The 11,848-nt window shown below is 46.6% G+C and overlaps 1 protein-coding gene across 1 annotated transcript; it reads right to left on the reverse strand.

Annotated features, from left to right (window-relative positions):
• Window positions 1–502: 502 nt before the first annotated feature.
• Window positions 503–11,595, reverse strand: STC1 (stanniocalcin 1). The gene is made up of 4 exons (XM_074852266.1): window positions 11,135–11,595; window positions 8,714–8,856; window positions 7,513–7,724; window positions 503–4,236 (listed from the first exon to the last, which is right to left on the reverse strand). The coding sequence occupies exons 1-4, from the start codon at window positions 11,250–11,252 to the stop codon at window positions 3,966–3,968; spliced, it is 744 nt and encodes a 247-aa protein (XP_074708367.1). The 5' UTR covers window positions 11,253–11,595; the 3' UTR covers window positions 503–3,965.
• Window positions 11,596–11,848: the final 253 nt, after the last annotated feature.

Raw genomic sequence — 11,848 nt, forward strand, 5'->3', positions numbered from 1 at the left:
TCAAAATCAAGGTATTTTCTTTTTCCTGCTATGGTGTTACAGACGCATTCATTAAAAAATGGTTCTGCCTTAATTTTGTTATCGGTCTAGATAAGATACAATCCACAAGGTCAGGCCACTGCCAAAGAGAAGCGTGACAAGAGCTTTATTAGCACCGGGATTTACGCTGCTCTCGCATGGGATCGGAGGTTTCGGTCAGACAAAACGTATCCAGAGGATTATTCTAGTGATACTCAGCACGGTGGCCCAGATGCCGAAAGGCTACTTCAGGAATCATTTACTCTGCCCTCACCCCCTTCTTCCTATTTTTTCAGCACCAGACACCGAAGACTGTGCGAGAGGAACCTCTGCCTTCACACAACCTGCACCCCAGATATTCAGCATCCAGAACAGACTGGATCCAGAAAAGTTACGACGCTCGGTCGAAGGTAAGTGCAACAACAGCTTCTTGGGGGGTGCCATGGTCACAGTAAGGTTCAATGAAAGAGTCAGACACTAAAAACCCTTAAATTTGACATTTTATTTCATTGCAGAAGAAAATCCAACATAGGCCTCATTATGTTATGCATCTTTAATTATAAAAATAAGCAAAGAAAATAACTTGCATCTTTCTCATTACTATGATATGTTTCAAATAACCTTTATATGAACACACTGAGCTTTAAAAATGTAATTTAAACAATAAATAATGACATATACCAGATATGCTCACTGTTTATTCCAGTACTCAGCAAAAAACCAAAAAAACCCAAACTCTCTCCCCCTTCTAAGTATCTTTAAATTATAAATACATAATGCAAATTTATAATGGCACAAAACATCTAAAGTGCAAACAAATCACAATGAGAATCATGCAAACATTTCTAGATAAGCCCCTCCCCGCCCCCAAGAGAAATCATTTTGCAATGAACGCAAGATTAAAAAAATAAAGCATTAGAGATTAAATAAAACATGAAATAGCTGGACTTAATATTGAGAATCATTTCCCATCTCCAGGGGGATCTCTCCCACCTAAGTCAAACCACCTAAATCAGGCGTCCTTCCCAGTCGATGGGAAGCACCTCTCCCATCTCCGTGTCCCCCTCCCCTGACAAGAGAGAGCTTTAAGTGACCAGCTTAGGCTAGATGGCAAAAGTTAGGCAAGGTGAACCCCAGGCCTTTCGATGTGACGGATGCGTGCTTGCGGCTTCCTTCCTACTTCAGCATAGGAAAAAAAGTGACCTATTAAAGCAGCTCAAAAATGTCGTGGTGTAGTTGGGGCTCTCTCCGACACGGGGCACACGGTGAGCGCCCAACAGCAGTGCCGCTGCGGAGAGGCAGAGCTTTGGGTTGCACAGGGGATGTTTACCTGTGATACCAGAGCAAATCGAATCGGGGGGAACTATTTTCTCAGTCATCTTCCCACCCACATTAAGGGGACAACAAGTTGAAATTTCTACTGGAAAAAGAAAGTTAATAATGACAACCCAAAAAGATCAGGTTTGGGGTAATCTAACCTTCCTCCCCGGCCCCAGATCAACTCTATAAACCTTCTTTGGGTTTTCATAGAAATGGATGCACAAAGCAACAGAGAAGCCACCTGCCCCGAGGAGCATCTCGATGGAAAATCGTGGCTGTAGATGTCCTCAGTGAGCTCTGCCGGTGCAAGCCCACGGCGGCCTTGGGTAGCCAGAGCCGGAGCTGCTCCGCACAGCCCGGAGCTGGGCTCCGCAGCACCAGCACAGCCCCCCGGGGGGTTGTTTGGATGCTGCCTTGAGTCGGGTGAAGACCTTTTTTGTAACTATTTCCCCAAACAGCAACACGCACTTGATGCACAAACCCCGGCGGATTCCCTATTCAGCAATGCCCGGCTCCTGCCGGCGCAGCGCGGGGTGTGATGCTGTAGGGTGGACAGTCGCACGTGCACGTTCTGGGATCGGTTCCTAAGCGTAAGTCAAACTTTTATGTCAGGATATTCAAGGGGCCTTTGGTTTTCACCTTGCAAAACTTGTGTTGGACTCTATATACCTGACTGTGATTTAAGAATGAGCAATATTGCATCTTGCTTGCCCTGGACAGCACGATTCAGAGTATTAAAAAAAATAAAGTAACAACCCTCTACCGTCAGCAACATTTTTTGCTGCTTACAATTTTATGACAGCACTTTTGGGCTACATTTAATGAAGACAGCAATATTAGAAATGCTGCCACTGCATCTGGTTTCAATATATTAGCAGCAAGTTATTGTTTAAAGGCTTTGTGGTTTAAAAAAAAAAAGTTATATTGCTTTAGATTTTGAAAAGAAAAATAGATCCCTCCTTTATTAGCTCTCTAACTAGTTGAGCAAGAGTCATCCACTCTGCAGACGGACTCTAACGGGATAGATTTGGAGCGTGGAACTGGCCTTGTTGATCGCATGCCACAATGCGGCTTTTTTTGGCTCGCCGCAGCCCAGCCAGACTACTGTGCAGAGCCGGCGTTGGGGGGAGGCCCCCAGCTACTGCCGCGGGCCTGGCTGCTCCGCTCCTGCGCGCAGAGGCGGCCCGAGAGGTGGATGGGAGGAAAGGCAGATCCGAGAGCGTTAATGCGTGTGTCCTCTCAAAGGCAGGCACATCGCTCTACTCGGGAAGCTGAAGAGAATTTAAGGATTTCTCCTGCCTTTCCCCAGAAATCAACTTTCTAAAGGAAGCTTTACCCTGTGGCAGCTATGAGATCCCAAAGCAGCTTTTTGTCAGCCACCTGATAATTCCCCAAATAACTCTCCAGCAGCACTCGTGCCTTGGGTATAACTACATCTCACAGCAGCTCTGTGGAGATAGGACTCGCCAGTCTGAACTCTTCTTCCCCCCCCCCCCTCCATTTTAACTATGAGAAGAGAGGCTTGTTTCTGGCCCTGTAATTTCTGTCCTAAACATTTTCTCTCTTCCATTATAAAAAGGCCACAGAGTAGAACGTGAACTCTTGAGTATGATAGAGATACTGTTTCCAGGAAAAAAGAAATAGCTAACTTACAAAACTAAGTTTATGCAATAAAGTTATTATATTCTGCTTCTTTTAAGCAGACTCTCGTGGAATTTATGTACAGTACATGACAGATTTTAAAACTATTTATACCACAGTTAGAGCAAGAGCTTTAATACTCTAGTCTTAAGACAGGGTTTGTTTTTGTTAGATTTCTTTTAAAGCTTTAGACAGTTAAATACAGTACATAGATGTTAGCTTTTAAATACAATGCAAGATTATGTAACCTTCTGACTAGCTTCAACCATAGACTGGCACCTCTTTTAATCATTTCCGTAGTACAAAATGTTCCTTTCCTGATTTGGTGTGTGTCGGGGGCGGGGGGAGTTTTAACTCATTTTGCACTGTGGTGCCAGGTCACGGTAACTAGACTCATCCACAGCTAGCGAGTTTGGTAAATCCATGGGTTAACAGAGCTGTATTGGAAGGATTAGGACTGTATGACACTAAGAGACCAGGAATATGACATTCATATTCGTCCATGGCCAGCACAGATTCATAACACGAATTCCATTGACATCTTTAGGATGTGCAATAGTTATTAGTGCATCTATCGTCGCCTACCAGCTTACTACAAGAGAGAATAAGCTATTCTCCTTGGTGCCAAATCTTCAGACTTCAATGGTGTTAGCGCTACAGTACATTTAGAGTTTGGTGTCTGAAGGCCTGACTACTGTACGGTTATATTTAAGACTAAGATCGTTTGGGATATCTTTTTGTGGGGAAGAAAAGAGATGGAGACATTTTGACGGCGGGAAAGCTGAGACACTGAACACAGATCCATGCAAAAGTTTTGTTTGAGAGGAATAGAAAATATTAATGACTAAATCTAAAACCAGTTCCTAGTTGTTATTAAAACTAGCTACAGTACACATGGTTTGGGTGCATTACTCTTCTAGAAGAGAGACTTCAGCTTTGGTAGTGCTTAGCATCCCTTACACACCCATTGTCGCTCCCCCGAGGCGTTACGCGCTTTCGGCAGAGCTGCGCTTTGCGTGGGCCGGGACGGACCCCTCACCTCGGAGGTTCCTGAAGTAGAGCTTTAGCTTCTGCGGCTCGGTGATACGTCTCCTGGTGAAGTCGGCACGCGGGTGGCCTTGGGCGCAGTGATCTGTCTGCAGCAGGTGGAAGAGGCTTGCCATGTTGGGCCCGATCTTCTCCATCAAGCTGTCCTTGATGGTGCTGACAGTCTCCTCATCACACTCCAGTAAGCTTCTCACCAGCTTGTTGTAATACCTGCACGAGAGTTACCATCCGTTAATCCAAGGCATCTCCCAACAAGATGAAAGAAACAAGGTAAGAGCTGATCTCAACCCAGGAGACCGCTCCAAGCGACAAAATGATGAGAATCAGAATTTTTAAGTCATTCGGGGTGTGTTTGAAATTGATCTTTGGCAGTGCACAATGCACATATTCTCACTGCATCTAACAAACACCCCGGACCTGGAGATGCTGTGCCTGTGACATGCAGAAGGAACACAACCTGTCAAACTTCTAATTTAGTTGTCCTAAATGAGCAGCTGCTCCAGCACTGAAAGCTGAGGCCATAAGCACAAGTGATTTTGGTGGATCGGGAAGAAGGTGAGAGTGAGGAGCTAAGGCGATGTAGTAATTGGGTTAAGTGTGTGTTTTACTCTCTGTTAAATAAACGTGAGTTTCTAGAGCTTTAGGAAGAAAAATAATTGCGTCTTTTTAATAGACAGATACTGCCCGTCACCAGAGAGGACACAGACAAAAGAGACCCCTGGGTGGTACCACCCTTCCTATGAGTGTGTCCATCCCCGTGGCACCGTTCCCCTTCGTTCCTCTCCCTTCCCCACTGTGCAGAGCCTTTAGCAAGGGACCAGGAGAGGGAGAAGCAAAGTTCGGGCCAAGCCGGAGCCTGACAGATGTCTGTATTCCCTGGGGACAGATCTTTAGGACATACAATCAGTTGTCACTTCCAACAAGCTGACCATGCATTAAATCACCAGTGAGGACCTTATGCTTTGCCCTGTTGCCTGCCTGCCGCCTCTACAGCCTGCTGTTCCCATCTTGCCTCCCAGCAGCCCGGAGTACGCGTTCCTTGCTCAAGGAGGGAGCCAGGAAATTGTGCTGATCTGTTTCCCCAGCGCTGCTTGAGCCGAGCAGAGCACAGTGCTCAAAGAACAATCCTCGGCGGGGCCGAGGCAGAATCAGCACAGCTCTGAGCGCATGGCTGGCTCGGGCAGGGAGAGCAAAGCTGGCAAGCGGGACCTTGCTGTAGGAGAGAACACCTTCCTAGGGAGAGAAAGTCGGGAAAAGAGGAGCAGTCCCATATTTGCTAGGCTACTTCTGCCTGAAAGGACGTCGGGGAACTTATTTTAAGCCTTTAAGGTCACCGTGACATTTTTCCACAGGAGCAGAGAAGAGAATAACCTGCAGGTGGAGGAGGGGAAGGAAGAGGGAAATGAGAGTTCACATTCAAACTCCTTTCCTAACTCTCAGCTCTGGCCTTTAGCAGCCAGTGGAGGTCAGGTGAGGTTAAAGTTTCTGCTGCACTTGAAGTACAAAAGGACCAGGCTTTGGCACGGCGGAGCACAGTGCAAGCACAGCTCGGCAGGGCTAATATTAAGGTCTGAAGCGTGCACAGGAGTTGATGATGAATGCATCTGTGCGAGCCATGCGTGCGGCTTAAATCCGTCCCGGTCCAACAGGACAGGAGGAACAGATCCTGTCCACCTTCCTCCACTGCGCTGCCCACCCCTCCTTCATCCAAACACAGCTTGGGGGTTTCCATAGCTGGAGCTGCAATCAAACAGCTCGCTAGTGCCTTCCAGTAGCTAGACTGCAAGGAAAGGCAACACGGCTTTCCTCTCCTCCCGCTCCTGCCATGAGATTAAATCACAGGAAGATGCTATGACCTTTAACTACTTCCTCTCAGTGTCCCAGGCCAAGTGGCACATTCTTATTCTGTGGCTATGTTGGGACAGGGGCTGGGAAAGCAGGATGCTTTAGGAGACCTCAATGTAAACTATTAGCTGGGAAATCCTGCTGCTTTTGTTACTCAACATGTCATAATATCCTTTGGCTTCGACAAGGGTTGGCGGCTGTGGGGGAGGAGTTCCCTCCGCCTCGGGAGACAGCGGCTCCGGTTCAGGCTCGGTGCTCCGGAGAGGAACATCCCCAACGTGTATAACATCGCTGCCACTATCACTGCACCCTCCCTCGCTCCGGTGCCCACACGTCCCCCCTTCACCCCAGTGCCCCTACAGCCCCGCCAAGGGCTGCTGAACTCTACAGTCCATCGTATTAACCCAAACTGCTCTTTCAGGCTGTAAAACACGGATGCCACAGCGCTGCCTGCTCCTCGCCCCAGCCCGCGGGGGAACGCTGAAGCAAACCTCTTCCAAATTTGCTCGGGGGAAGAGGGGAAAGACACACAAGTATAATTTTCACCTTCCCACAAGTATAGTTTTCTGGATATAATATCTAGAGTAGAGTTTTCTATAATAAATTTATGCTGGTCTGAGATGCAACATCTGTGTATCACTTACATACCTGTCTGGAGGCTTAAGATGCTTCTAGAGGAGGTCAAACAGCCACCGCAGAGGGTGGCATTCGCCACAGCCAGCCAACATGTTAAACTGCAGCTTGGTCTGTTTGCACTCAAATTCTAGAGCATATTTACTCAAACTGTTCAAAAAGATCCCTTTTATCCCAATCACAAGACTCAGCACTGATTGTTCCAGGATTTAGAAGAAGAAATCCCTGCCCTTGCAGCGTGACTGTGCAGACTGCAGTAGCTCCCTGAAGCCTCTCTCTGTCCCTTGTCCTTGGAGGATGGGGACAGGGCAGTTCTGTGCTCAGATAAGGTGCCAGAGAGCAGCGTGACGTGCCCATTTCTGCAGGCAGCCTTTGCTATCAAGAAGGAACAGGAGTGAAGACAACCCTCAAGAGCCCATTAAGAACACCAGACTGTCCCTAGAAATATGAACTTCTGGATCACGGCAGGTTAAGGTTATAGAGGAGCACGTTCGCTGGTTCCCTTTAAGCTTTCCTAGTTCCTCACATTGCCGCGGTAAGTCAGAGGGCAAAGCCTCATTTCCTAGTGACGTAGAAACCCAGGGAAGGGGATGGCTGCAGTCGGAAGAAGTGAATGAAACTGCAATAGGTCGAGAAGTTCTTAGGCACTCAATATACCAGGGATGCTATATTAGTTGAACTGGTTTGGTATTTAAAGGCTCTGTTTACCATTATGCTTCATTCAAACTAAAAGAACGAACATTTAAACAAACTCCAGGCTTTGAAGTAATGTATGTCTAGTTAATTTTACAATTCTCCCCTGGAGATGTTTATAAGTATATTTACCAAAAAGAGAGTCAGAAGAATGCTGGTAAAACTTAACAAGGATTTGAAAAGGCAGAGAGCATTACATAGGCTAAGCTGTTTTAGGACTTGTAAGAAGTTAGTCAGCTTGGTTCCTCTCATTTCTTTCTCCATGCCTCACATTTTTGCATTTGATGCATTTCAGCTGAGGAAAGCTCCACGTACCGGTTTGAGAACTGATTTGGAAGCTGGACGACCTCCGTGATGGCTTCAGGATTTCGTTTCGCAATGCCGCACATGTCCAGTTTGCTGTAGCACTCCTCCTGCACTTCGGAGATCATTCTTTGGAACGTGGAGCACCTCCGGATGGCAAGGAACACCTTGGACGTAACCCCATTTGCAATGCATTTCAAGCTTTCTTTCACAAAAGCTTTTCCCTGGAAACAGAAGAAAAACCGTAAAACTGCAACAGATTTCATCAAAAGGGATGCATTAACAGATACTCCGCTGTCGCTGGCTGCTATTAATTACCCTTGCTGCAATTACAGACCTGCTGGAGGTCCCTCACCAAGCACGGCAGGGAATTGGACCCTAAATGCTCGCAGTTATTGCACAGTTATCATTCGCAGCAGTTTCAGTTGGGATGAACACAGTCCAGAGAGAACAGCGAGCTCCTGTTCCCAAAAGATTTAGGCAATGGAAGTCTTCGCGTGATGGGCCAATTCTGCCCTCCGGGAGGGGCCCGGACCGCTCGCTGCATACCAGCGATTTAACGCATCTGGCTCACCAGACCTCAAGATGCTTTAAGAGCTTTTAAGTTTGTCCTTGGGAGCGAGAGCACAAGGAACATGAGGGTGTGCGCATTTTGGGAAGAAAGTACGAAGGAAAAGGGCCCTTGGCAGAGCCGCAGTCCTCTGATATTATCCTATTTATTCTGCTGTGAGCGACTGCAGCTCCAGAGAGGCTGATCTGGCTGTGCATTCCCAGGCCTGAAGACTTCCAATTCAAATCCCAGCCCTGTGCCAGGTCACACAGTCAGAAGACTTACTTTGTTAGAAGAACGTTTATATTTCCTCCTGAAGAGGAAACTTAGCTCTCCGCCCCACAAAACACTCCTTGCCAAGTCCTCACACATAGCATACAGTATGTGGAAAATGTACTGTAGAAAACAGTCCTGAGGATGCATTTGTAGCCAAAAACCAAAATCATGGTTCAGAGGAGTAGCTAAGCAGCAGGAAGGGCTGCAAGAAAGGAAGGGTTAAGCCTGCACAGACCCCATCTCCACGAGGACGGAGAAATTAAGGCATCCATTCAGCACGTGCTTTAGTGCCGCAGGACTTGTAAAAGCACTTTATTGAATCGGGGCATGAAAAGGGAGCTCTAACGGCGAGGTATTATTCTCGTCCCCTTTATACTCGTACTGTACCTGAGTGTCAAATTTAGCAGCACTGTACAGGAAGGACTTGCAGATGTCGTACATGCCATCCGTGTCGCACGTGGAGTTCTCCAGGCAGGCGAAGGCCCCGCAGCCCACCTGGAGGGCACTGTTCAGACAGCGAACCACCTCGGCTGCAGAGAGAGGCACAGGCACAACGTTACGCACGCACCGCTCCCCGATGCCCCACGCCGTAAAGCCCTTCTCCGGCGCAAAGGCGAGTCATGCTCAACTGCAGTCAAGCAGCAGCCTTAGTGCTTTTCGAGAGTCTTCCTTACCTCTCCCTCCAAAGGCACTGCCAAAGGGAGTTATTAACTGAAGTCATGCAACAGATCACCACCAAATCGAGGAACAGAAACTGCAAGGACCGAAACCTTCGATCGGTTACACACAGGTTAAAAGAGAGGCAACATCTGATAGTCTTTGGCGAGATGGAGGCTTACAGGTCGAGCCCAACCCAATTCTGACTGCATGCATTCACAGCTTTATTCAGAGTTCCTCTAACGAAGGCAGAAGTAATGAGGATGGGCCCATGAAGAGCTCTGCGTCGTGAGGTCTCCTCCACGGTCTCAGACCGAAGGGAGGTCAGAGCAGCTTGGCAGCATCTGGCTCACAAAGCTCATTTGAAAATGAGACCAAAGGGATGGCCATTGCCAATAAGATGGCATGAAATTTGCACTTACTGCGCGGAAGCGCTGGTTTTGCTACCGTTGGAGGTATTTGGGCTTTGTAAACTATCTAGAAATAAGGTTTTAGTTTGCGTGACAATTATTCAGGACTACAAAGGACTTGAACGAGCAGCTTGGTGCTAAATACTAACCTGGTCCCCAGCAGTTTGCAAGCACAGCCAAGAAGGGTCATATTGCTGAAGATTCGCAAACAGAAGGGACATTTGGGTAGAGAAAGTTAAGGTAATGGAGCTGACCATGTATAATTAAAATCGTTGAGGCAGTAGTTAGTCTGAACAGGAGGGTATCCATGTCATCCCATCTTTTTTAGTGCAGATACTATGCATTTTAACAATGAATCAGCAGTATTGCCACATGATTGCCCTGAAATTAGTAGGGATTAACCTTTTTTGGTAAGCTGAACATCTGTCCCCTTATGTGTCTGTGCAAGGCATATTCATTACTTTTGCAGATCATGTTACGAGACATTCTTTAGGAAGAAATGCAAAGCCAGTGTCTCCCATCAAGATCCTAGGTGTGGGAAAAGTGAGGATTTGCATTTAGTGGAAGAGAACACACCTTATTAAGAGCTAAGTTGTAGCCTAAAGACGTCCTAGGATCTTTACAGAAACAGAGAAGAAAAGAAAATATTTTAAAAAAAAATCACCCAATTAACCTCTCCTCATTCTCCGCTCTTGCTTACGTGCCTGAAGGGAGAAATATTTGGTAAGATCATCCTCTCCCCAGTTCATAACCTCACCATCACACAAGTCATTCCCATAATTATGTTTCCACAGGTTCAGATTATAACTTTGCTTTCAGCAGACTTAGTATGCATTAAGCTTTTATTGTTTTAGGCACGGTGCAATAGTGAGACCCTATGTTTCTATAGCAACCAAATACAAAAGGAAATTGAGCAAACACCCTGGTATAATGCTGCAGAGCCTTGCAGATCTAAAATAAGACATCTGTTAATGAGCTCCAAATTGGAGATCTAGTATCTTTTCAGTATACTAGAAGACAGATTTTTAATTTCCATTGTTCAAGACAATGTGTCCAACTTATCTAAGCATCTATAGTGCACAAAGTAGAGACATCCAGAGCTGACTTGCCAGCAATTTTTTTATCCATTGTAAAAGCAAGTTTGCTAAATGTCACAATCATATTTTTATGGTACCATCTAAGTGATAGCAATCAGTTTTTGAAAATAAATGCTAGCAGTGGACAGTTTCTAGGTTACTGCATTCTTCAAAGTCGCATATCTCTCTCCCCCTCTTTGAATAGACAGATGTTTGGCAGAACAATGGTTCAGTCAAATTTCCACGGATTTTATCAACTTCCTAAAAAGCAAGGAATTTAACACCAAAGTATGATTGCAATTGGAGAAGCGAGAAAGATACATGCAAGAAGGGGGGGGGGGGGGGGGGGAAGTACATGAAACTCATTTAGTAGATGGGGGAGGAGGAGAGAGAATGGATTGCATCCTGCAAGCAGATCACACACCGGTTCCCTGACCCAGCTCCTGAAAGGAGAAGATTTCTTCTCCAGCTATGCACCAATATTCTCCTGAATCAGACACTTCAATTAATATTTGTTCCTACCAGCCATTAAGTTTATAAGCAAAAAAAAAAAAAAAAAGAAAGAAAAAAAAAAGAAAAAAAAAAAGAAAAATCAGCAGTAGAGATATCTGAAACAGTTTAACACATGAGGGTTCAGGCTCGAAGCCCTCCTTGCTGGGTGTTACCTGAGTTCTGGGCTGCAACCCTGGGTTTCCTGGGGCTCACAGAGTCATTCTGTTCAGCTTCATAGGATGCAGATGCACTGATCACCAGCAGCAGGAGAAAACCAGACTTTAGGAGCATTCTCTGACAAGTTTCCGCTAAGTGTGGTTTTTTGGGTGGGTTTTTTTTTTTTTTTTTTTTTTTGGTGTGTGTGTGTGTGTGTGCGCGCGTGTGTGTGTCTCTCCTCTTCCACTTCGGCTTGAGCAAAGATGTGGATCTGGATACGCGCTCCCAGGGAGAGAGAAAGGAGTCTGAAGGAGTCTGAAGGAGTCTGCCGAGGCTCGGGGACGTGCTGCAGCCCCGCTCTGTCTGGCCCCTCTGGCTCCTGCTCGCTGGGGGACCAGGAGCAGCGCCGAGGGCTTTTATAGCCGCCCTTATCGGTCCCCCCGCGGGCTGCCGAGCCAATCGGGAGGCGCTGGGCAGAGCCAATGGCAGACTGGACTCATTCAAGCCCCAGAAAACTGCAACTTCACAGGAAGAATATTTTCCAGCCAATTAAAAGTACCTGCCAAACAACAATAACCAAAAAGTTAATCTTTGGAGAGGCGGTGGGAAAGGGAGGGGGGGACTTCCTATGGATAATTGAGCTCAAGGAAATGACAGGGCAGTCCTAAATCTTCCCCCACCCCAAAAAAATCACCTGCCCTTTAAGAAAAGATGTTTTCCCATCCGTTGAG

Source organism: Strix uralensis, chromosome 28 (assembly GCF_047716275.1).
Source record: "Strix uralensis isolate ZFMK-TIS-50842 chromosome 28, bStrUra1, whole genome shotgun sequence".
Lineage (NCBI taxonomy): Eukaryota > Metazoa > Chordata > Aves > Strigiformes > Strigidae > Strix > Strix uralensis.

What these genes read in the sequence shown, in the direction of transcription:
- STC1 (XM_074852266.1), bottom strand. Translation starts at nt 11,252, where the DNA reads ATGCTCCTAAAGTCTGGTTTTCTCCTGCTGCTGGTGATCAGTGCATCT. An exon ending in CTGCTAAATTTGACACTCAG is followed by an intron (nt 7,725 to 8,713) that starts GTACAGTACGAG and finishes TTCTGTTTCCAG; the next exon opens with GGAAAAGCTTTTGTGAAAGA. An exon ending in CCAAATCAGTTCTCAAACCG is followed by an intron (nt 4,237 to 7,512) that starts GTACGTGGAGCT and finishes ACTCTCGTGCAG; the next exon opens with GTATTACAACAAGCTGGTGA.